General features: G+C 44.1%; 2 protein-coding genes across 7 annotated transcripts in view; one reads left to right on the top strand and one right to left on the bottom strand.

The window, feature by feature from the left end:
* UBE4B (ubiquitination factor E4B) overlaps window positions 1–17,863 on the bottom strand; it is an 82,320-nt gene extending 64,457 nt beyond the window's left edge. The window contains exons 1-8 of one of the 6 annotated variants that reach the window (XM_029578247.1): window positions 17,625–17,863; window positions 12,672–12,858; window positions 8,063–8,198; window positions 7,032–7,146; window positions 5,855–5,999; window positions 5,341–5,548; window positions 3,702–4,061; window positions 159–272 (exon numbers count right to left, since the gene is read on the bottom strand). In XM_029578247.1, the coding sequence (XP_029434107.1) occupies window positions 159–272; window positions 3,702–4,061; window positions 5,341–5,548; window positions 5,855–5,999; window positions 7,032–7,146; window positions 8,063–8,198; window positions 12,672–12,858; window positions 17,625–17,648 (1,289 nt within the window). In that variant the 5' untranslated portion in view covers window positions 17,649–17,863. The remainder of the gene's footprint in view (window positions 1–158; window positions 273–3,701; window positions 4,062–5,340; window positions 5,549–5,854; window positions 6,000–7,031; window positions 7,147–8,062; window positions 8,199–12,671; window positions 12,859–17,624) is intronic. The other 5 variants (XM_029578249.1, XM_029578250.1, XM_029578251.1 and 2 more) reach the window with 5 other exon arrangements.
* Window positions 17,864–18,140: 277 nt separating this feature from the next.
* LZIC (leucine zipper and CTNNBIP1 domain containing) overlaps window positions 18,141–25,104 on the top strand; it is a 35,251-nt gene continuing 28,287 nt past the window's right edge. Inside the window, exon 1 of the mRNA XM_029579280.1 lies at window positions 18,141–18,341. The gene's annotated coding sequence lies outside the window, so the exon portion shown is untranslated. The remainder of the gene's footprint in view (window positions 18,342–25,104) is intronic.

Below are 25,104 nucleotides of genomic sequence, written 5' to 3'. Positions count from 1 at the left end.
AGACCCAGGGGGCTTCTCTATAACATCCCGTGCTTGCATGCAAAAAAAAGCTAATCCTCCCCCCCCCCCCTTCCAGACTTTCCGATGAGAGCAGCAAAACCCCGAATTGTTAGTATCTGAACACCAAAGAATCCAAATTATTCTCATGCCACAGATACCTGCACCCAAACTGCAGATATGGAAAATCCTCTTCAGGGCTTTCCTCACCACTGCTGTCCCCAGAGGCATCAGCCAGGGGCAGGAGGAGAAGGGAGAAAGGGTTCTCGGATACACTAGCACAACAAAAGCAAAAGGGGGTCAGGGAGCGGAGAGGAAAAAGGTCATGTCAGGACTGTGAAGAATATATATCCCTCCTCATTCAGAGACAGGCAAGAGGCAAACAGCAGCCAACACCCGATCCCCAAGCAAACTCCCAGCAAAGAGATGCACATGCAGGGCAGATGAGACACAGACAAAACCCGCTGGCTGCTACAGACACACAGGAATATTAGGAAAGAGAAATACCATATGGCCTATTGCTGTCCCTACCACTCCCTCGGGGACCCCCTGTACTTGTCTCACGCTTTCTTGAATTCAGATTCTGTGTTTGTCTCCACCACATCCACCATTCCTTTCTGTAAAGAAACACTTAGTCTAATCCCTTTCACCTTTATCCCATGACCCCTCATTCCAGAGTCTCCTTTCTATTATTTCTATTTTTAAAAAACCCTCCTCCTGTGCATGGAAACCTCTGAGATATCTGACTGTCTCTCTCATATCTCCCCTATCTCACCTTTCCTCCAGGGTGTACAAGTTTACATCTTTAAGTCTCTCCCCATCTGCTTTAGACTGAAGACCACTGCCCAGTTTAGCAGCCTCCCCCTCTGGACCAGCTCCATCCTGTTTATATCCTTTTGAAGGTGCAGGCTCCAGAATTGTACTCAGTAATCCCAGTGAGGTCTCACCAGGGACCTGTACAGGGGCAGCATCTCCTCCCTTTCTCTGCTGACCAGTCCTCTCTCTATGCAGCCAAGCAGCTTTCTGGCTTTTGCTGTTCCCTTATCCACCTGTTTGACCACCTTGAGATAATCAGGTACGATAATACCCATATCCCGCTCTTCTCTCATACATAGAAGAATTCACTCCCTAGGCTGTACTGCTTCCTTGGGTTTTGTACTCCAAATGCAAGATTCTGCATTTTCTAGCATTAAATCTTAACTGCCAGACTCTAGACCATTCCTCAAGTTTCACTGGATCCATCCTCCTGTTTCCTCGGCTTCCTGGCTGTCTATCCTGTTTGTATCATCTGCAAAACAAGAAACCTTTCCCAACACTCATTCCACAATATTACTTACAAAATGCTAAAAAGAATTGGTCCAAGCATTGATTCTTGTGGCAGACTCTGTCCCATCTCACTCAATGCTTCTCACCTAGGGCCCACAGGTGCTTAGTTTATTTCTAAGTTGCCTATGCAGAACCATGTCAAAGGCCTTGCTAAAATCCAAGTACACTACGTCTAACCCTCTTCTCTGATCCAGGTCCAATTCTCTGGTTACCGTGTCACAGAAACTGAGCAGCTTCATCTGACAAGACCTGCCTCAGGTAAAACCCTGCGGCCTCAGATTCCAGAAACTGCACCGATTCCATTAATTTACTCACCAGACTAAAAATACAGACAAACAGTACACCAGTGTTTTCAGCACATGAACCAAAAAAAAAACCCTAAAAACTGTGTGTGTCCACAAGAAATCAAAACATAAATCCTCTAATTAAACCATGGAAGTTTAGCATTGTCCGAGCCCCAACAGAAGCAGATGGAGCACTCGCAGGAGTACCCTGCCAGCCTGCCATTCATTTTCAATCTACTTCTCTAAGCCCGTCGCTGGCATATTGCACACCTCAGACAGAGGAAAATCTGAGCCCTAGAATAGACATGGGCTGCTTTTGGATTTGGTTTTAATTATTCGCCTTTTCAAACCCAAACAAGTTACAATTCAGCCACAATAGGCAGGTCCCTGCCCTACTTGTGCCTGAGACAATGGACGACGAGATGACAAGCAGCAGCAGTGAGAGGAACGGGATCTCAGTCCTGCCGTCCCTGCTTCTAATGGACGACGAGATGACCAGCAGCAGCAGTGAGAGGAGCGGGATCTCAGTCCTGCCGTCCCTGCTTCTAATGGACGACGAGATGACCAGCAGCAGCAGTGAGAGGAGCGGGATCTCAGTCCTGCCGTCCCTGCTTCTAATGGACGACAAGATGACCAGCAGCAGCAGTGAGAGGAGCGGGATCTCAGTCCTGCCATCCCTGCTTCTAATGGACGACGAGATGACCAGCAGCAGCAGTGAGAGGAGCGGGATCTCAGTCCTGCCGTCCCTGCTTCTAATGGACGACGAGATGACGAGCAGCAGCAGTGAGAGGAGCGGGATCTCAGTCCTGCCGTCCCTGCTTCTAATGGACGACGAGATGACCAGCAGCAGCAGTGAGAGGAACGGGATCTCAGTCCTGCCGTCCCTGCTTCTAATGGACGACGAGATGACGAGCAGCAGCAGTGAGAGGAACGGGATCTCAGTCCTGCCGTCCCTGCTTCTAATGGACGACGAGATGACAGCAGCAGCAGTGAGAGGAACGGGATCTCAGTCCTGCCGTCCCTGCTTCTAATGGACGACGAGATGACAGCAGCAGCAGTGAGAGGAACGGGATCTCAGTCCTGCCGTCCCTGCTTCTAATGGACGACGAGATGACGAGCAGCAGCAGTGAGAGGAGCGGGATCTCAGTCCTGCCGTCCCTGCTTCTAATGGACGACGAGATGACAGCAGCAGCAGTGAGAGGAGCGGGATCTCAGTCCTGCCGTCCCTGCTTCTAATGGACGACGAGATGACCAGCAGCAGCAGTGAGAGGAGCGGGATCTCAGTCCTGCCGTCCCTGCTTCTAATGGACGACGAGATGACCAGCAGCAGCAGTGAGAGGAGCGGGATCTCAGTCCTGCCGTCCCTGCTTCTAATGGACGACGAGATGACAAGCAGCAGCAGTGAGAGGAGCGGGATCTCAGTCCTGCCGTCCCTGCTTCTAATGGACGACGAGATGACAAGCAGCAGCAGTGAGAGGAGCGGGATCTCAGTCCTGCCATCCCTGCTTCTAATGGACGACGAGATGACAGCAGCAGCAGTGAGAGGAGCGGGATCTCAGTCCTGCCGTCCCTGCTTCTAATGGACGACGAGATGACCAGCAGCAGCAGTGAGAGGAGCGGGATCTCAGTCCTGCCGTCCCTGCTTCTAATGGACGACGAGATGACGAGCAGCAGCAGTGAGAGGAACGGGATCTCAGTCCTGCCGTCCCTGCTTCTAATGGACGACGAGATGACGAGCAGCAGCAGTGAGAGGAGCGGGATCTCAGTCCTGCCGTCCCTGCTTCTAATGGACGACGAAATGACAGCAGCAGCAGTGAGAGGAGCGGGATCTCAGTCCTGCCGTCCCTGCTTCTAATGGATGACGAGATGACCAGCAGCAGCAGTGAGAGGAGCGGGATCTCAGTCCTGCCGTCCCTGCTTCTAACCACTAAGCCACTCCTTCACTCTTTTCAGCCAGAGGTGGTTTAGTGTGCTTGCAGCAGACACATTCAGGCTACCACGTCCAAAGCATTACAGTATTAGTAACGAAGTTTGATGCTAAAGCAGCCCCCCTTCCTCCCAGACACACACATGCACCCCCACCTTCTCAAATACCTAGATGGGATCCTGCTTAGCAAAGATAGACTGGGTGAAGCAGAAAACAGAGGAAGTCCAATGCTGGAGAGTCTCTGGCTGGCAGAACTGGCCGGCATTACTTGAGGGCTGGTAGCCTGCACCTGTGGCCCTGGTGCACTGGACAGCATGGAGGTGTTGGTGGATCTGGGGCTGAGGGAGGCAGGCAGGCCTCCATGATGAGTGAGTGTGTATGGATGGTATCTCAGTGACGAGGGCTGAGCTGCACTGACATGAGGGGATGAGGGAGTTTCAGGACTGGACGATGGGGAGAGGGACGGAGCCAGCACAGGCACGCTGCTCAAGAGATCGATGGCAGGAGCTGGACTAGTCCCATACAGACTAGATTAGTTAAGAGAGAAAAAAGGAATATTTCAGCATAGACAGAAAATGAGAGAACAAAAGATTAAAACTAAAATACACAACACCCACGCAGTAAAGAACCCAATTGTTACCATATCTCCTGACATAATTAACAGAGATAGCATATGATATCTTGGAATAACACGATCTTTCAATTAAACTAACAAAGTACAACAAATCGAAGCAGCATAAAAGGAATTACTCGGTGGTTTTTATCTATTTTATATTGTTTGAATTATGAATGTTGATTTGTACGCTGCTTAGGGTTGGTTTAAGTGGCCTATAAATAAAATAGATTCTCAGCACCTAACAGAATGTAATAAACTGTACAAAATATGTTTTCACTAGTGCAGAACTCCTGTAGAGGAAATCAATGCCTGCTGCGTATCTCTGCTGGGCAGACAGGTGAGCAAAGCCTGCTTTCTGCAGTGAATGCCGGCAGCTGGGTCTTCTGGTCCCTGCGCTATGAGGCAGACATTCATTACTCTCTAGGGCCCACAGTCATTAACCTATAACACATCTCTCCATGACAAACTCCACATTCTGCACAGTGAGCTGTCAGAGCAATAAATGTGAAAACAAAAGGTAATGCAGTGCACTGATCAAGTCACAGATCCTTGTCATCCTGGCTTGTTCTTTACCAGCACAGCATGATTTTTCTTTTAGTCTCTATTTTTATCCTAAATTGTTTCAAATTGTTTGTTATTATATTGTTAGGTACTCTTGATTTGTTTATGAGTTTTATTATTTTATCCGTCGCAAGGTATTTTATGTTACAACATGTAGACTGTTTTTATTTCGGCTTTTAAGATTACGACTACTTAAAATGTATTTATTGTTTTTAGCATCTAAAATATAATTTAATGTACTTTTTAACAGATTTTAGATGCCACTATATTTGAGAAATGTTTTGTATTTCTTTTATGTTACTGAATGTGAATCGTTGTGAAGGCCATGCTGATAAACCATCATAAATAAACTTCACACTGATGGATGAGATTTGTCTCCCTTCTGCCCCAGGGTCCATCCCCCCTACTGTACAGGACCATCCAGAGATGGGCAATCCACTGTATGTGGTGCTGCTGCTGTGTGCCCCCTCCCTCATACAGTGAATCAGCAGGAGCTATTCCTCCCCCCTCGATCACCATGTGATGTACTGCCCCTGGATGCCCAGAGACCGTCACGTGCTTGTTTGTCCCTCCTCACCACCCCCACCAGGGCACCTTTCCCAGCACACAAAACACAAGAGAGAACTTGCCTGGATACAGAGCTGGCACCGAAGGAGCCCACGTTACAAAGCATGGAGCTTGTGCCAAGGCTGGATACAGGATTCAGTATCAGGCTCGCTGCAATTGGCTGAGATGTGGCTGTCAGACTGGAAAAGGGGTTTTCATCTCTTGACTGGGTAGACATCATCAAGACCTCCATTAAAATCTGGCTGATGAGGTCCTTAAAACTGGAGAAGACTGTCAGAGGGGGGAAAGGACAAGCTTTACCTCCTTTGCTATCATATTACATGCAAGTTAGCACTCCGACAGAAAACGACTGATCTGTTATCCAGGTGAGGCCTATTCAAGCACCCAGAAAGGAAGCTGAAGGAGCTTATCTGAAATGGTGGCGAGCAGTGCACCTTAAGGTATTTACATTCTCCATCTTGTAGGATTTTCTTTCAAGGATGTGATGTCACATCCCTCTACTTCCTATCACCTAATAAAAAGTCCAAAGACAGAAGATTGGGAAGGAGGAAAGGTCGAGGCTGGCTAAGTACTTACCCTCTTTTGGACTTAGCTTGAACTGTGCTGAAAGCAAAGAAAGGAAGATGACGTCTCTATCTCTATCCTTCCAGGAGACGCGGAAGATCTTCCCGACCAGCTGCAGTGCCTGCTCCTCTGACACTTCGCATCCTGAGACAAGCTCCTGAGGACACAGAAGATGCTGTGTATATGTACAGAGTGCAAACTCTCACCCCTTACACAAAGGAGGATGCTATAATCACACAATGAGTTCCCCAAGACTTCCAAACCCATAGGCACAAGCACACAAATCACTCCCCAGGTTTTCTGTGATCTCAGATAGCAATATCTGAACACTTCCTAATGCCTCATTTCTTCCTTAGTACAGAAAGCTCCAGATGCATTCACTGGGCACATAACCGACACAAAAGGAGCGTAATTACAAGAGTTAGGAACTTATGAGCAGTAGCACCAGTCTTCAAAGCTTCAACTGTAGCTACTTTCATTCGTGCATCTTTCTTTTACATTCAAAATTCAATTTATGTATGAAATGTGGGCAAATGGACGGTAGCCAGGGCTGAAGCTTTGACAACTGGCAACTTGCGCTAATTTAACTGCCTTTCCCCCCAAGGTGGTTTAAACAGAATTAAGCACAGCGGGGTGCAACAACACAGTCCTCCCCTTCTGTGGATTCCCATCCACAAGTTACATGAAATTAAATCCTTAGGAAAGAAAAAAACACTACTTCAAAACTGTGCCAGCAAACTGCCTTGCATGCCCCAGAACATAAACCGGCCCAAATATTTTGATAAATAAAACTAATAAAGGCTGAAAGAGAAGTTGTATCTCCCCAGGAAGTTCCAGCTTTCCACTCCTATAAAAAGCTACAAAGAGCCACATGCAGCCCAGCTTTTCCACAATATTCTCTCTCACTCACACTGAAATTCAGTGTCCTGAAGGGAAGACCTATGACACGATCATTTCTACAATACAAACACAGCAAATGAACCATCCACACTGCAGAATATAACAGAGCTGGAGAAAGGTCTGACCTCTCTCAAACAGAAGGAACCATCTGTAAAATCCACCCAGAAAGGAGAAGGAACTTGTTTTGCAGTCTTTACCCTATCCTTTAACTCTTTCTAATCCTAAGAAGTAAGGTTCCCCTTCAGGGATATTAATGTAGGGGGGGTAGGCAGCAGAATACAGAGCTTACATTGTCACCAACCTTGTCAGATAGGCTCCGTTTCTCTCTGCGATCGCTCTCTTCAACCTCCATATTTTCAATCCCTGAGTCCACATCCACCTGAGATAGGCTGTAAGGACAAGCACTAGAACAATTAAAGAAACGTGGACCTTAATAACACTTTACACTTGCTATTAAGAAGCCAACTTATGTCAGGGATTTACAGATAAATATGAACCCGTATCTACAATGGAGAGTGCACCTAGGCTCCAGGCAGGTTTCCAGCCTAGCATTCAGGTGGCTAACTTCAGTTATTTAAAAATAGCATGAACAATTTTTTTGTAATCTGCTTAGCTTAACAAAGTTATTATAGGCGGAATAGAAGTATCTGTAATAAATAAATAAAATAAATACATACGCTTCAAGATAAAATCAGATGTTTGGACTGTGGGGTATTTTTGGCTTTTCTCTTGCTATGTTGAGCTTCCAGTTCAATTTGAACTGATCTCTACTGGTCCATAGCAACATGCGCTTTCATTCACAACTACGCAGGGATTTTCTTCTATTTTATACCCCTCGGCCTAGCTCAGGCATTGCAGCAGCCACAGACTATAATTCCTAGTCTGGACAGCAGGTGTCACCACTGAGCAACAGCAGAGACTTAGATCCACTCTTGTCCTACAGGAACTGCAGGAGCTACCTCCGCAGTTTCCCATGGAGCAGAAATATGACCTAGGAATCAAATTCGGGTCTTTTGTATGGAGGCAAGCACTAGAGCTTCTCTGCCACCAGACTTTTTTCATTAATGAAATAATCAACCTTCTCTGTATCAGCAGGGCAGGCAGCAGGGTTTGGAAGTGTAATTCAGGGAGTCCACCGCAAACGTTTTCATTTCACAAAAGCTCTTGTGCAACACAAGTGAATTCTGGCGGTTTTACTACGTCACCATGAATTATCTTGCCTTTTACACCCTTCCTTTCAGAGGATTCTGGGTGGATATTATTCCTTTAAGACTCTTTTTGGCAGTTAAAGCAGAGATTTTCAAGAGGAGGATTCTGCACCTTTTCTCACAAGCCACGCTATCGATATCCATGCTCTGGGAGCGTGATAGAGACTGAGACTGTGTTTCCAGACTGTTGGACGGGGAGCTGCTGAGAGAGCTGACACCTTCACTGCTCTGGCTCCGATGGGCAACTCCTAAATCAAAACAGACCATCACAATTACTGCATTCCATACCACATTATAAAGAACATAAGAACTTGCCATACTGGATCAGACTGAGGGTCCATCAAGCCCAGCATCCTGTTTCCAACAGTGGCCAATCCAAGTCACAAGTACCTGGCAAGATCCCAAATAGTTATCGCATAGTGATAAGTGGCTATTTCTTAAGTCCTCTTGGTTAATAACAGTTTGTTGACTTCTCCTCCAGGAATCTGTCCCAACATTTTAAAAACCCAACTATATTAACTGCCTTAACCACATCCTCCAGTAATGAATTCCACAGCTTAATTGTGTATTGAGTAAAAAAGAATTTTCTCCAATTTGATTTGAATGTGCTAATTACAAACTTCATGGAATGCCCCCTAGTCTTTGTATGAAAAAGTAAACAGATTTACATTTACTTGTTCTATTCCACTCATGATTTTATAGACCTCTATCATATCCCCCCTCAGCCGTCTCTTCTCCGAGCTGAAAAGTCCTAACCTCTTTAGTCTTTCCTCATAGGGGAGCTGTTCCATCCCCTTTATCATTTTGGTCGCCCTTCTCTGTACCTTCTCCATCACAATTATATCTTTTTTGAGATGCGGAGACCAGAATTGTACACAGTATTCAAGGTGCGGTCTCACCATGGAGCGATACAGAGGCATTACGATATTTTCCGTTTTATTCACCATTCCCTTCCTAATAATTCCCAACATTCTGTTTGCTTTTCTGACTGCCGATGATTTCAAATTATTGTCTACTGTGATGCCCAGGTCCTTTTCCAGTGGTAGCTCCTAATATGGAACCTAACATCGTGTAACTTTCAGCAAGGGTTATTTTTCCTTATATGCATCACCTTGCATTTGTCCACATTAATTTCATCTGCCTTTTGAATGCCCAATCTTCCAGTCTAGCAAGATCCTCCTGCAATTTTTCACAATCTGCTTGTGATTCAACTACTCTGAATAATTTGTATCATCTGCCAATTTGATCATTTCCTTTTTCTGGATCATTTATAAATATATTGAAAAGCACCGGTCCAAGTACAGATCCCTGAGGCACTCCACTGTTCACCCTTTTCCTCTGTGAAACCTGATCATTTAATCCTACTCTCTGTTTCATTTTAACCAACTTGCAATCCACGAAAGAAGATCACCTCCCATCCCATGACACTTTAATTTTCTCAGCAGTCTCTCATGGGGGACTTTGCCACCTTCTGAAAATCCAAATTCACTACATTCATTGACTCACCATTATCCACATGTTCATTAATCCCTTCAAAAGAATGTAGCAAATTGGTGAGGCAAGACTTCCCTTGTGTAACTCCATGCTGGCTGAGTCCCAGTAAACCATGTCTTTCTAGATGCTCTGTGATTTTGTTCTTTACAATAGTTTCCACGATTTTTCCTGGCATTGGTCAGTCTTTGTGATTTTATTTTTTAATTTGTAATTTTCAATTTTATTATGTTCATCAGCTCAATTTACTTTTGTTAAGTAAATAAATAACAATAGCAGCTTATGAGGCTTTTGATTGTTAGATTTTCTATCTTGTGCAGGTTTGTTAATGCTACTCGCCTGGCTACATCTTTTAAGAATTTGTTTGTGGTCAAATACTGTTCTCTGCTTACAAGTACTTTGACTGATTTTATGCATTTTTTTTTATTGTAAACGTCTTGGATAAATCATTTTACAGGCAATGTATTCAATTCAATAATAATATTAATAACAAATAATAAAGTACCCATGTACCATCAAATTCCATGGAAATATTTATTATTAAGGGAGAGCCTGTCTTGGTTCCAGTGGAGATGAGACATCCTGAGTTCAGTTTGTAGAAGCACAGAGAGGAGAGGATCACCTTGCTGGTGGCTGAAAGGAATCAGTAAGTTTTGCTTGGGAAATTTTTTATTTTTTTTTAAGTATTGGGGAAAAGTTAACTATTGGGGAATATTATTTAGTGTGCTTGTGCTTTTAATATTCAGTAAGGCAACTAATAAGCAGAAGTTAGACTGATAAAATGAGAAAAATAGTTAGAAAAAAACTGAAAGGAGCAGCTACAAAGGTAAAAAGTGTGCAAGAGGCATGGTCATTGTTAAAAAATACCATTCTAGAAGCACAGTCCAGATGTATTCCACACATTAAGAAAGGTAGAAAGAAGGCAAGTAATAGCAGTGGCTATTCCCTAAGTAAACTTGATTAATAGCCATTAATGGACTTCTCCTCCAAGAACTTATCCAAACCTTTTTTGAACCCAGCTACACTAACTGCACTAACCACATCCTCTGGCAACAAATTCCAGAGCTTTATTGTGCGATCAGTTTCTTGTTGCCCACTGCCAGGGAAACGAGATGGCTAATAATGGTTTATGGACTTTTCTTCCAGGAACTTGTCCAAACCTCTTTTAAAATCATCTGTGCTAGATGCTTTCAAAACGTACTCTTGTAATTAATTCCAATCTGCTGTCTATTAGTTTCATGGAGAGGCCCCAAGTCTGTGCCGTGCATGATTTTATAGACCTCTATTGTATCCCCTCTCTATCATCTTCTCCCAACTGAAGAGCCCTAACCTCTTCAGCTTTTCTTCATAGGGAAACCGTTCCATCCCTTTTAGCATTTTCTTATCATTTGGGTCGTCCTTCTCAGAGTACCTTTGCCAGCTCCGCTATACTTTCTCTTGAAATGGAGGCGGCCAAAACTGCACACAATATTCAAAATTCAGTTGCACCCTAGGTCAATATAGAGACCTGATGTTATATAGTAAATGCCAGCAGATAGACTCAAATGGTCCACCCAGTAAAATGTTTACAGGTTCCTCCCATCCTTTAGGCACTAGGGATCTTCTGTGTGTATCCCATGTCCTTCTGAACTCCATTCCCAGTCCTATGCACCACTTCTTCCAGAGGGCCTTCCATGTATCCACATCCTTTCTGAATGCTGCTCCTACTCCTTTGCAGTTTCTTATAATGACGCTTAGTTCTACAGCTCATTCTCCATCGGAAGAAGTTTGATTCCTGTGCATTATTAGTGCCATTCAGAGATTTCAAAGTTTTGTTCTCCATTCTTTTCTGAATAATTCCTAGCTTTGCTCTTTGCATTGATCTGAGGATTGTCCACAAGGACTCCGAGTGGTGACTCCTAATATGGAATCCAGTATTGCGGGCTGGCAGTTTGTGCAGCTGGATGTTTTATTCTTGGTTTCCGTAAATCCTGCCCCCTGATTTCAGGACTTGAAAGGGCACACTCTAGAGAAGGTAGATTTTTTACTTTTTCTTAGTTTTCATCTTTTTACTTTGAACTTTGTTATAACATTTAAAAAATAGCCCATAATCTGGAAAGCAGACAGTGTGCAAATACCGAACCAAAACCAAGCCCTCCCTAAGCCAGTGATTTTGCTGCTCAGCTGTGCTTTCCAGCCTGGAAACCCAGAAAAATACTTTATCTGCCATTCCTCGTGAAGGTGCATCACAGAGCACAACCGTGGACTGGAGCAGTGCAAGAGAACTTCCCCATCATATTTATACCAAGTTCTGCACAATTTTACAATCTTCCAGTTCTCTCACTAAGAAAATCTAACTATGTTTGACTATTTACATTTTCTTAAATGTATTCAGACAGAAAAGTATCAAGACTTTAAATTCTCCAGGTGCCACAAACTCCAAAGGGGGGCAGTCTGGTCCTCTCCTGGAGTAAATGTTTGTGGACAGTGGCAATTTCTTGCTGAGTCTTGCTGCCAGAATATTCTCTCCTCCACTGCCAGGCTGTGAGCAGCAGCACCGAGGAAACAGCTCAAGTCCCTGCAGCTGCTTGCCCTCTTCCTCCCACCATATGTGCCCTTTGCAAACAGAAGTGTGTGGTTCAGGAGCACTCGGGCTTGCATCCTCACCGAGCTGCGTTCTCCCAATATTGAATGGAGACGGCAGGAATACCATAGGGACAGAAAGGTGGGCACTGAAGGGTCGGAAGAAATGCTGGAGATCTAGGGATGGAGCTCGGACACAGGACTGCTTTTCTCAAGGAGATATTTCCACACATCTGATGCAAGAAACCAGGTTTATTTGCTTAAATTGGACTTCCTTGGGGCACTCAAGGACTGAAGTTCATTATCTTTCTAAAAAGGACCAGCTGGTGCTAGGAGTTTCAAATAATTGTCCAGCCATGAAAAGAATCTGCAGGAACAGGAATAATTTCTAAAATTGAACCAGTAAAACTGATCACATTTTGAAAAGGAAACCAACATTACACTTATTAAGCACAAAACAGGGTCCTGGATTTCTAAGAACAGTAATAGACAGTAGATCACAAATATATTTCAAATAGTTGAGTTAAAGAATGTGGCAATCTTAATAATCCAACCCCCCATCCCACCAAACACAGTGTGTGTGAAACTAAGACTCTTCACCTTGGTCTCATAATCTAATGTACACAGAAGGTGAGACGATCTTACTCCAAAGACACAATCATGCGTACCTGATGCTCCAATGGGAGAAGTAGCAGGAGTCATACTGTGAACATTTAGACCAAGACTGTGAGATGGACCTGGGGCAGGCGATGACACGGGGGGTCCAGGTGGCGTTTCTCTTTGTGGAGACGTAAGTGGGGTGGTGGGTTGTGAAGAAGGTCCACCTGCAAGCCGAGCAAGACGCCTTCGGCGAATCTACACAAGATAATTAAAGAAGATTTGAGGCAAAGAAATTAGAGCTTACACATCAACTCTCAAAGGACTGCTTGTTACATTACCACATTAATGTTAGACCAAGAAAACTGGTGTGCAAACTTGGAAGCTATCCTTTACATTCAAAGCACTTACATGTCTGGCACACACTGCTTGCAGAAAAAGTTGCAGTAGACACCGTTTTATGTAACTAACCTAAAACATTAGAGACTAGCTATTGAGAGCTAAGCTGAATGAGCCTATCACATATGTACTGATCGCAAGTAAAGACCACAATGCCCACTCACGCAGCACATTTTCTCAAACTACTACAATATCACAGACCCTGCCTGATTTTCAACTTTACAAATGATATGAGGCTTAAATGTATAAGATGGGTCAATTGTAATAAAACAGAACAGAAAGTGTTTGGCACAAAGAAAACAAGACGACAGAAAAATACAATATGGCCCACCTAGTCTTTCCAACTCTACAATCCCTACCATGCCTTCAAAGGTCCCCTGTGCTTGTCTCATGCTTTCTTGAATTCAGATTCTGTCCTTGTCTCCACTGCCTCCACAGGGAGGCTGTTCCATGCGTCCATCACCCTTAGATTACTCCTGTCTACCCTCTTTTATTTATTTATTTTATTAAAGGCTTTTATATACCGAATTTCTTGATACAAAATCAAATCAACTCGGTTTACATCGAACTAAGCAGTAACTATAACCATCCAGTCAACAAGAGATAATTTAAAGGAGCATAAAGTTACATTATAACAAGAATGCCTTAACTGGGAGAAGGAAAAAAAGAGAGGGAGAACAAAGATAAATTACTATATACAATGGAATATGGGAGGAAGGCAATGTTTTACTCTCATCCTATAACACCTTGTTCTCCAGCCTCCTTTTCATTGCCATCTTGGAGGTATTTATCTATCATATCCCTCCCCCATCCCACCTTTCCTCCAGAGAATATATATTCGAATCCTGAAGTCTGTCCCCAGACACTTTACAATGAAGACAACTGACCATTTTAATAGCCACCTCTGGACCAACTCTATCCAGTTTTCATCCTTTTTAAGGAGCGGTATACAGAATAGTACACAATATTCCAAATGAGGTCTCACCAGGGACCTATAAGAACTACTGTGAAAGGTTTATCTTTGTGCAGATGGTACAAAAATCTGCAACAGGGCAGACACCCAGGACAGTGTGGAAAACATGAGGAGGGATGTAGCAAAGCTTGAAAAATGGTCTAGAGTCTGGCAGTTAAGATTTAATGCTGAAAAATGCGGAGTCATGCATTTGGACTGCAAAAAACCATGACAGTGGTTCAGTATAGGGAAGGTGAAATTCTTCTATGTATGAATCAAGAATGTTTTTTGGGGGTGTTCATACCTGATGATTTCAAGATAGCCAAACAGGTAACTAAGGCGATAGAAGCATACTTGAGTGCGTAGGTAGAGGAATGGTCAGCAGAAAAAGAGAGGCATATCTCTTATGAAAATGTTAAACAGAACCAGCCCAAGAACCAATCATTATAGCGCACCACTAGTAATACTCCTCTCCTTGAAGAGAACTCCATTTAACACTGCTTTTGTCACCTCCCAATTAACCATTTTCTAACCCAGTCAATCATTTTAGTGCCCATACCAAAGGCGCTTAGTTTATTTATAAGTCACCTATGTGGAACTGTATCAAAGTCTTTGCTGAAATCCAAGTACACTACACTTAACACTTTCCCCCGATCCATCTCTCTGATCCCCTAGTTCAGGGGTCGGGAACCTATGGCTCGCGAGCCAGATGTGGCTCTTTTGATGGCTGCATCTGGCTCGCAAACAAATCTTTAATAAAAAAGTAAAAATCTAACAGACACCCCCCCAAGACCTCCAAAATTAATTTACTACAACCCCTCCCCCCTCCTGACCCCCCCCCCAAGACCTGCCAAAAGTCCCTGGTGGTCCAGCGGGGGTCCAGGAGCAATCTCCTGGACTTGGGCTGTCGGCTGCCAGTAGTCAAAATGGCGCCGATGGCCCTTTGCCCTATGTCACAGGGGCTACCGCCGCCATTGGTCGACCCCAGTGACATAGTGAGGGCAAAGGGCCATCGGCGCCATTTTGACTACTGGCAGCCGACAGCCCAAGTCCAGGAGATTGCTCCCGGACCCCCGCTGGACCACCAGGGACTTTTGGCAGGTCTTAGGGGGGGGTTGTAGTTAGTATGGCTCTCACGGAATTACATTTTAAAATATGTGGCGTTCATGGCTCTCTCAGCCAAAAAGGTTCCCGACCCCTGCCCTAGTTAAAGAAATTGAACAAATTTGTCTGATAAGATGTACATCTGCTAAAACCGACCAGTCTGCACTATCCTATAATTGCAGTGATTCCATTAATTTACTCTCCACTGAGATCAGACTAACCAGCCTGTAGTTCTCAGACTCATTCTCACTTCCACTTTTGTGATAGGGAACCACATATACCCACCTCCAGTCCTCCAGAACTACTGAAGAATCTAAAAGTGTTGAAAGGATCGGACAGCAGAGCTGCTAGAACTTCTCCAGATTCCCTTAATACCCTCTGAAATATCTCATCTGGCTCCATTCCTTTATCGACTTTTAGTTTAGCCAGCTCCTCACAAAAAAAACTTTTCTGAAAATTGTCTTAAATTGACGGCACTACCACCACTACACAAATGTCAACAGCAACACAACATAATTCTTATAGAAGAATAAATTTCTGCAAGGAAAGTTGATTTCTTCCCGCTGACTGAACAGCACAAAGATCTTACCAAGGCTTCCACCTTGTTTGGGCTGCCAGAATGAATGACAAGTGAATATTATTGAATGTTAGAAGTCCTAGTGGAAATGCAGATACCCATGCAGCTGAATCCAAATACAGTAATAACTACGAGTCCTGGCGTAAACAAACTAACACAGCCAAATCTGTCTGGCAGGCTACAGAAGGAATCTAGGATGCTGGATGTTCTGGTACTGATTGTTATTAAATTATTACAAAGCTTTGTAGTTAGACATGGGGTGTGAAGGAAAAACAACAAAATAAAAATTAAGTTTATTTTTTTGAATAATACAATTTGTACTTTAATACTAGGTAATTGAATCCATTTTCTTCAAAGAAAATCTGCAAGCGTATGTAACATAGTTAACATACTCTTGAAGAAATCATTTGAAAAAGTTACAAGATTGGCTGTCACCTACTTCCATCAAAAATCAGTAATGATGAAGCAGTGATCTTATTCATAGACAATGGAAGTGCATTTCCTTTCATTAAAGATATACAGGAAGCATAACACAGATTGCTATGTTAGCTCCTTCTCTTCTTTCGGTACATGTGTTTTTTTTCATGACAAATGAAACCATCTCCATGATCTATGCATTAGTTATGGTATTATAAAAGGAAATATGCTTTATATAAATCAACTTTCTGGAAAAAAAAAAACTAGGTTAATGCAGAAGAGTAAATTAAATCACCCAATATGCCCTTGACATGCAGTTGTCTCAGGAATAGGAATCCTTTGTGTGACCTATGCATCTGGGCCTGCTCATCCCTTACAGACTCAGCATTTAGAAAAAACAAAGTTATCAGATATTTAAATTATGATTCACCCCAAGATTCATCTAAATGTATTTATAATAAACCCTCACAAACAATTAACCTGCTTTGTACCATCACTATTGCTATAATGTATGTATGGAATTTTATTCCAGAATCCAGTCCTGCTCTGGAAGAATAAAATTTCTACAGCTAGGATAGGCGGCTATAATTTCTACCAGATTCTGGGCATATAACATAGATATACCTATATTGCATTACAGGACATCATCATAAATGTGTTCCTTTATTAACAACCTGAAAGCAAATCATATATATGCTGTAATACTCAAGTGATATCTAGAGTGACCAGCAAAACTGTAAAGTGACTTATTTGGACAATTCTGACTGCTAATCAAAATAGCATAGAAAAGTGCATGCGTATAAATTGAATATATAGTAATGCACACAAAAAGGAGTTGAATTCGCATAAGTTTGAAACTTGTGGGCAGTAACACCAATCAAAACAGCAGAATGAGAGAGAGCTTTTTATTCCCAAAGTATGGGTCTTCATCTCAGTGCCAGTCAATTCTATACAGATAACGTCAAAACTTATGTACCTTGATAATAATTCTGTCCTATGTCTGCCGAGTGTTTTAGATAAGGATACCATGAAAGCAATAACATTATTATTTCTTACTTGGATCAAGGTTAGCAACTAAGAGAAGAGACGTGTGTACATTAGAGTTGCCAATTGCCAGAATCTTTTTTTCGGGACAGACTGATCGAATCCTAGTTTTACCCCACCGCATGCATGGAGATGGTAGCCCTGCTTTTCTTCGGGAAATCATTAGGAACAGCAGAATTACAAGTCCCTACAGGGAATGGGGTAAAACCAGAACTAGATCGCCCTGAACCAATGGAGCCAGAAGGCAACCCCACTGCACGAGATACTTGAAAGTAATGTTATTCAGCGCGAAATAAAAAATAAATTCCATTTGAAATTCTGAAGGCTGTCATCTGCACCCACTAAACACATTTATGGCATACAAGTTTCAAACTTGTGCCAGTTCAGTCTCTTTGATGCATGTGTCAGGCGAGAGGCACCGCAGCATCTCGGGGAAACGGCACTCGCCTGTTACGGGGGACTCAAAAGCAGCGAAAACGCCTCACGCATTGCCAAGCTCCCCTCTCCCCAGCCCGGCCAGGGCTCCTTACCCTCGTCAGCGCTCAGCTCTTCCATCCTTTTCCTTTTAATGATGACAGGGATCGATGGGCCGCCTGCGGGAGATGGGAACCCGCCTGGCGGGCAGCTGCAAAGAGAAGCCGAGAAGCGAGCGGAACTGAGCCGGAGAGGCCTGCAGAGAAAAGCAGGACCCGCCGCCACACTCGCTATTATTCATCAAAACAACAGCGCCGCCATCTTGCAAGCTCTTCACGTGACCTCGCGAGCGTGAGCCGGCGCGGCGCCAGGCAGCCAATGGCAGCGCTCCGCAGTCCAGTGCCCGCAGCAACAGGGACGAGCCGGAGGGGGCGGGGCATAGACAAGGGGGAGGGGTGCCGCCATGGCAACAAGGGCGCAGCCGTGGAGGCTCGTAGCAGGACGGCGACCTGATGCTGACGCTAGCTCCGGTTTCTGGTGCCTGCTGGGAGTTGTGGTGCTGGGCACAGGACTACAACTCCCAGCGGCTCACAGGCGGTGCGGTTTAAACCTATGCCAGAAAGCAGTTTATTCTTTCTCAAAAGCAAACATGGCGTCCTGACAAATGCCAGGTATCAATGCTCAGGCCTTTTACTACACAAGGCTGCTGGCCTGTGCACGGAGCCGTGCAGCGAAGGGGGCGATCGGCCACTTGTCTTCTGCTACCTATGAAGCCCAACACCTGTTATCGCCTCTTTTTTTCTCTCAAGACAAGTCAACCTTTCAACCCGAAAAGTAAGTTTTAGATGTTGGTCATCACTCGTTAACATTTTTTATTTTAGACCATCTGCCTTAGTAAGTGTCCAGAGTGACTTTCTATGCAGCACTACTGAAGTGGTACAATGGTGCACTCAGCCTTGAAGTTTATACATTTTGGAATAGCCCCATCTTGCTCTCTCTGCTTCAACAGCGAGGCATAACGGGGAATTGGATTCAAATAGCACCTGAAGGTCCTGCCTTTTAGGGGCTGGAAATGGATACGGATGGGAATAAGGTACACAAGGCAGCGGATATTACCAGCAGCTTATCAGGTAGACTGGATGGCCCATTTGGTCCTTTGCTGCTGTCATTTCTATGTTTAGGTTTCATCTGCTAAATTAGCCTCTATGCACACAATGCCCTTACACTCGACCCTACCACATTCAGGCCGATACAATAAGAACTGTGGGAGAGTGGGTGCTCCATGTTGAGCACCCACTCTCCCAGGCAAGAGATTCAGTATTTAGATGAGGTGGTGCTAGTTCCTCCTTATTAGCGAAAAGGTGGCTGTCAGCAGGTCCCAAACAACCAAGGCTCTATTGTACCGGCATAGGCTTATGAACAAACTGATTGGCAGGCAGATTTCTGGTACCTCTGACTTAATATCCCTAGGATATTAAATTGGAGGGAGTGCAGAAAAAGCACTTTTTTCTGCTTTTCTGTACACTTTTCCAGGTTCCTCAGCATTTAACAACTGCACTTGGGCAGGCATTAATTTTTTAGATTAAAATGTGCAGCTTGGCCACACATTTTGCGTTCAGTGACCTGGGTGACTAATAGCCTCATCACCATCTATTTGCATGCAGTGAGTGCTATTAGTTTAGGGTTTTTTGGGTGGGTGGCAGCACTAAACCCTTTATAGTATAAGGGGGTAATAGACCCATGTTGAAAATGCACAGGCAATCGGGTGCTAAACTGTGCGCACCATTCTGTATTAGCAATAGCGCACATGTACTCCGTGAACCAGAACCCTCTTTTTCAACTGTATGGAAGGTTTCTCAGCCCCTCCCCTGCAACACAGCCATGGTGGGGGGACTATCCTTTGCAGCATCACCCTTGTTTACTTGGAATAGCATTAGTTATTGGTCACACACCCTGTGCTTACTCCATCATCCAGTCACACCCACTCTAAAGTTACCAAAACTAAAAAGGCTGACCTCTTAGGCCACCCCAGCCTTGCTAGCTGGTAACCAACCATAAAAACTGTGGTTGCTGGCGGGATGAGCTTAGCTAACGTACCTGCCGCCCAGTGCAGAGAGCAGCTTATTGTCAGCCTCCCTTCTTTGTCACTAGGGATACCTTGTATATCCCAGGACTATTTTTAGCACCACCAAGCAGACAACTAAAAGGAGTATCCCCCCAGGGCACACACAGAAACCTACAGCTGAAGTCTTTTACCAAATTCTTTATTTGATATAACAAAGTTGGATTTAGTCCATATTTTTACATTCATTCAGCCTTAGATTAGAAACTTTTCACTTATACATGTTTATATTTCTAAGTACCAAAAGAAAAATGCAGCAAAAATACCATGTGTCTTTATTAAATAATTCCCTTGCAGAAAAGTAGATTTCAAGACAGTAACTGCAGCCTTTTCCTAGATTAAAGCCGTGAGGGGGTCAGGCTCCTCTTTTCTGGCACTGTCACACCTTCTGATAAACCTGTTTACACAACTGATCCTCACAGCGCAGCTCCTGAGGACAAACACAAATGTTTCAGAATTGTTACCCAGAGCAAACAGTGGGAAAAAAAAGCAGAGTTATTTTCCCAAACCCTCTAGATTAGATAGGGGAGAAGCTGGAGAGCAGGAGAGCAGAGTGCCAGTTTCTTAATCCTTGGTCATTACCGATCCCGTCCCCCCCCAGTTATTCCCTTTGCCTCTGGATGCAGGTTTCATTATATTAGAGAGTTTACTTACTACCTTCCAGTCTGATATTTCCAGCACTAACATGTGCTTATGCCATTATCCTATTTATAGCTTCTGTCCATGAAACACCTCCTAGAAGGTAGATAGTACTATTTCAATCCCCTTTCAGAGTTGGATTGAGTGTCCCATTTGAGATCATGTGCCCCCCTTAAAGAGTTCAGTCATAGAGAGGTATTAAAGGGAAAACGAGAGACCTCCCCCCAAAAAAAGTTATTTTCTGTATATAATTACATTATTCCTTACACACAAGAAAGCCACTTAAGAAAAAAATTCTTATCCTATATATAAGATTCAAGAAACATTTCAGTTACCAGATGCAGTGCATCATCCTGGATCCAGTGAGTCCAGCCACGGTTTCTCTTTTCGCCTTTCTGCACACAGACTAGTCTATCACTGTCCCAGGTAACGATGCTCTAGAGGACAAGAGAAAAGGTAAAAAAGATCCCATTAAAACATAAGAACTGCCAGACTGGATCAGACCCAAGGTCCATCTCACCCTGTGTTTACAAAAGTGTAGAAGAAAAAGGGCATGTGTAGAGTTATCTGACTGCCATGACAGAGCGCTTAGCCTGGGCCTCCTGACTCAACCATGGCTTCCAGTCAGCCAACAGGCTCAATTCAAAGCCCTTAGCATTGCCTTTAAGTCACTAAGGGGCCAATACAAGATCAGACTGGAATCTTCCCATTTAAAAAGGGAAGCTGACTAAGGATGGCTTTCTGTTCCATATCTCCCACATGAATAATCATACGACTGATAGTCTGAAGAAAGACACTTGCTTTATTGCCCGAAAGTGTAAAAACAAGAGAAGCTGTACAGTGTGGGTGGCTGTCCCTTGGGAGGACAGAACCTGAAGGAAGGGTGTCATTTCGCCTTCTGATAGCCATGTGGTTTTCTTATTTAATGGTTGGGAGCATCACTTTCACTTTTAAAAGTGAAAAGTGCTGCAAGTCTGAAAACAAGGTGCTTCTGAGAGAGTGTAATGTGTATGAGAGACAGGGAAGGTGCTTGTGTGTGGGTGCGCGAGAGATGGAGCATGTGTGTGATTGAAAGCCTGTGTATAAGTAAGAGCATTGCGTGATTGAGAGAGACTGGCCAGAGAAGTGACATGTGTATGTGAGAGAAAGACTGATCAGGGAGATGACTGGTGTGTGAGAGACAGAAACTGGTCCTGAGGGTGTGACGTGTGTGTGTGTGAGAGAGTGAGTGAGTGAGTAGAGACTGGTTGTTGTCCCTAAGGAAGAGGACTGTGAGGACAGTTTCAGCAGCTACTGCTGCTTCTGGTGTGGCCTGTAAGGGAAAGGAGTAGGAGAACTGCTGGAGAGGGTAAGTAAAGGTGGCTTTTTAAGTTCATTTTTCTTGATTGACTACCATTTTAATTATTGGGTAGTATGTGATGTGTCTGCTGTTTGAAATATTTTATTGGTGTGTTTGGTAAAGCTTTCAAAATTTGCATTAGTCTAATTATTGGATATTCTATTCAACTGTTTTGAAATTATTTTATTAGTATGATTTTATAATTATGATTAATGATTTATATAATCTTGATTTTATTGATTTGTTTCATGAGGAATGGTGAAATTTGTTTTTCCATTGTTGCACTGTATAGAGTCTGGCGTGATGCATTTTACAGTTCAGTTTTTGCCTGCACGTTTCTATTTATACTTTATGTGGCTTTATTCTGTATTTGGTGAGGGTTTGTGTTCTGCACGCAGACTGAGATGAAGCATTCTGTTAGCAAGTAGTTTCTCTGTAGGGATCTGTAGTAGCTTGGCCTGTTCTATTTTCCTGATAGGAGGTGTATTGATATTTTAGATTCTGGTGTAATATTTATGGTATTCTGTTTCATAGGTGGGGTTGTTATTCTTTGAGTGTTGGCAGATAGTACTGTGTTGATACGGGAGGACCATGCTGAAATATATCATAATAGATATGATGCCGTATGAATTCCAAGATGCAAAGTTTTCTTGTTGGCATCACAACAGTGCATGAAATTATCACAATAACTTGTATATTAATTTTACCTAAGTGTCATTTTTCATGTAATATGTTAAATGCATAATTTAAAATTGTGTATGGGGAGGGGCTCCAGACTGTAAGGTTTGCCTAGGGTGCCAAATACCCTTGCACCGGCCCTGCCAGTGCCTTGGTAATGGAGTAAATAAGTAATCTACCCCCTTCCAGTTTCTAGCTGGCATAAGCTAGTCTAATCCCTTTTTAAACCAGTTTACACACTTTTGTAAGCAAATAGAATTACTCACATTAACTCTGCACTTTGTGAATTATGTCCTTTTGTTTTAAATCAAGAAGTCATCATCAGATGCTTGCATTTCTACAAAAACCTGTGTGGATTAGAGTGCCCGCTCATTCCCACACTCTGGATCCTCTGCTGATACATAGAGGAAGAAGGGTTGTGCTATGCTGTCACCATTTACCTTCAGTTTCCTGTTATCCAAGCCCTTTGTGTCTTCCTCAAACTCTTCTCCCACTTTGAACTCCACCAAGTAGTTTCGGAAAGTGCTGAGAGTTCGGATGGAGAACTTGTCTCCCTGCTGCTCAATCAGCTTCTGAGGCGTCAGCATTTTCGCTACTTTACGAGTCATAAAATCAATATCTGGGAAGAGAAATAAACTATTAAAACCCCTCAAAATGTTTGCAAGTCTATGGATGGTATTAAGACCTCTGCCTCAGCACCTCAAGGTTAAGCAGAATCCTAGCAGGACAACAAAATCTGAAGGTCTGCACATACCCAGTGCATGTGACCCATTGCTTACAGCAAGGCCTTGTGAACTTAAGCACAGTTCCTCCTAACCATGCGAGGTGGGGGGTGGCTGGCACCCTGAGGGAGTGCTACAGAGAATATGGATCAGTCAAACGCGCAGCAGCCACCACTGCTCCAGGAACACACACTGTGGATGGATCAAGATAAGATACTTATGAGGAAGTACCCTAAGACTCTTATTAAATAAATAGTGCTCTCTTATTAATATTTATATTCCACCTTTCTGGACTGATCTACTAATGGCTTGTAATCTAACAGGCCACTGCAGAAAAGTGCAAAGTATTTTCTGCAGGTAAATCTTACTGTAGATGCAGCAAGGCGTTTTAGCTGCAGAAAATGTGTAGGGAAAAAACTGTGTGTTGTCTTAGCACCCTTGCATGGAAATCCCATCCAAATGCAGAGATGGGAGCTGGAATAGCCACACTTTCCTAGTGCTGGAAACTACCCCAGCTCAGAGTTAGAATTAAGTTTCCAGTGCTGGTACAAAAAGAAAGGAAAGGCAGATAAACAAGCAGGACACTTAGATAAATGGAAACAGTAGCAGTTAGCCACTGGTTTCAGGGACGCCTCCCTCCCAGAATTAAAATGGTGTTCAGCACATGCCAAACACACATTTTGCTGTCTACAGAGTTTTTTTTTGTTTGTTTTTTTTTAAAGCTCCTGTTGCATTTGCATAGCATCAGAAGTTAAAGTGTTTAATCCGCACCTTAAAATTAGTGGCTGAAATCCAGCGCACTGTTTTAATGCCAGATTTCTGAATTGGTCTAAAAATTTGTACCTAAAGCGACTCGCCCAGGATCCCAAAGTTTGAACTCTAGCTTCCCAGCTCCTGCGCTAACCACTAGGCTATTCCTCCATTCCAGCTTAAGTAAATATTGGATTGAAAAGGTTATCCACTTCCATTCAGCAAGATAACAGGGAATTCTTCTGCATCTTAAGCTGCTGGCACTGGGGTCTGCCTGCTCAGTGCAGTTACACCAGGATGAGACCAGAATAAATCGCTGGCAAACATGTTAAGATGTTTGGGTTGGGGGCTTTTATAAGCTTGATTTAGTTTTTATTATTCCATTATCAATAGTTAGATGATGGTAAAGATAACCTCTCCACCTGAAGTAGCAGACACCATGCAGCAGGTTCCTGCTCGGGAGGGCTGGGAGTCACAGTCCTGCAATTATCCATTGGATGGGGCTGCGAGAGGGAAGCCAACTCGGACCATTAGATGGGGAAATCCTCCAGCCTGGTGAACGATCATTAACCCAGACTCCCACTCCTGCACTGCACCTGAAGGGGGGGGGAACGTCTGCTGCTTCCATGGCCTCAGCAAACCCTCTTTATAGCGCCCTCCTGCCATGTACAGCCCAGAACAAAGGGCGATTGTAACGCACCTTGAGACCAATCAAAGTGGTTTTAAGCAAAGATATGGACTAGGACCCTGCTTACTGCTCCCCAGAGCTCTGCCTCTCATCCAAACCTCCTCCACGTCTTGCAGCCATTCCGGGAAGCCCAGCTTTCGCTCGTTTGACTTCAAAAAGAGAGAGAGAGCGCGTTAGCTCCTCATGTGCCCGTCCTTCATAGGGAGGCAGGCCCTGCTCACTAGAGCCTTAAGGCACCTTGGGAATTTCTGTTAATAAGACCTGGACATGGTATTTTTAGCAGGCTGGGGTTTCGTTTCTACCGTGCTTACTCTTTCGTTAGGCTCCGTGCATTCTAGCGGAATCCGATGCTCCTTCGCTACAGCGCGCTAATCGCTCTTACCGAGGCTCTTCATGTAGTTCTCGAAGTTCTCGTTGCTAACCAAGCTCCAGGTGCCACTGAAATCCATGGCAAACCCGCGAATCCTCCTGCCCTGCACAGCACTCCGGCCGCGGCATTTCAACGTGCGGGCAGGGGCCGGACTGAAGGCCCCGCCCGGGGGAGGGGCTGTCCTGAACGGAAGAGGGAGGGGCCACAGCCCCCGGCACAGCCTGCGCAGGGGTCAGGCACTGGCACACAGGGGGCGATGGCTCAGATCCTGGCACAGCCTGCACAGGGG

Source organism: Rhinatrema bivittatum, chromosome 15 (genome assembly GCF_901001135.1).
Source record: "Rhinatrema bivittatum chromosome 15, aRhiBiv1.1, whole genome shotgun sequence".
Lineage (NCBI taxonomy): Eukaryota > Metazoa > Chordata > Amphibia > Gymnophiona > Rhinatrematidae > Rhinatrema > Rhinatrema bivittatum.
Note: the sequence above shows the minus strand (reverse complement) of the source record. Positions and strands in the feature narration are given on the sequence as shown.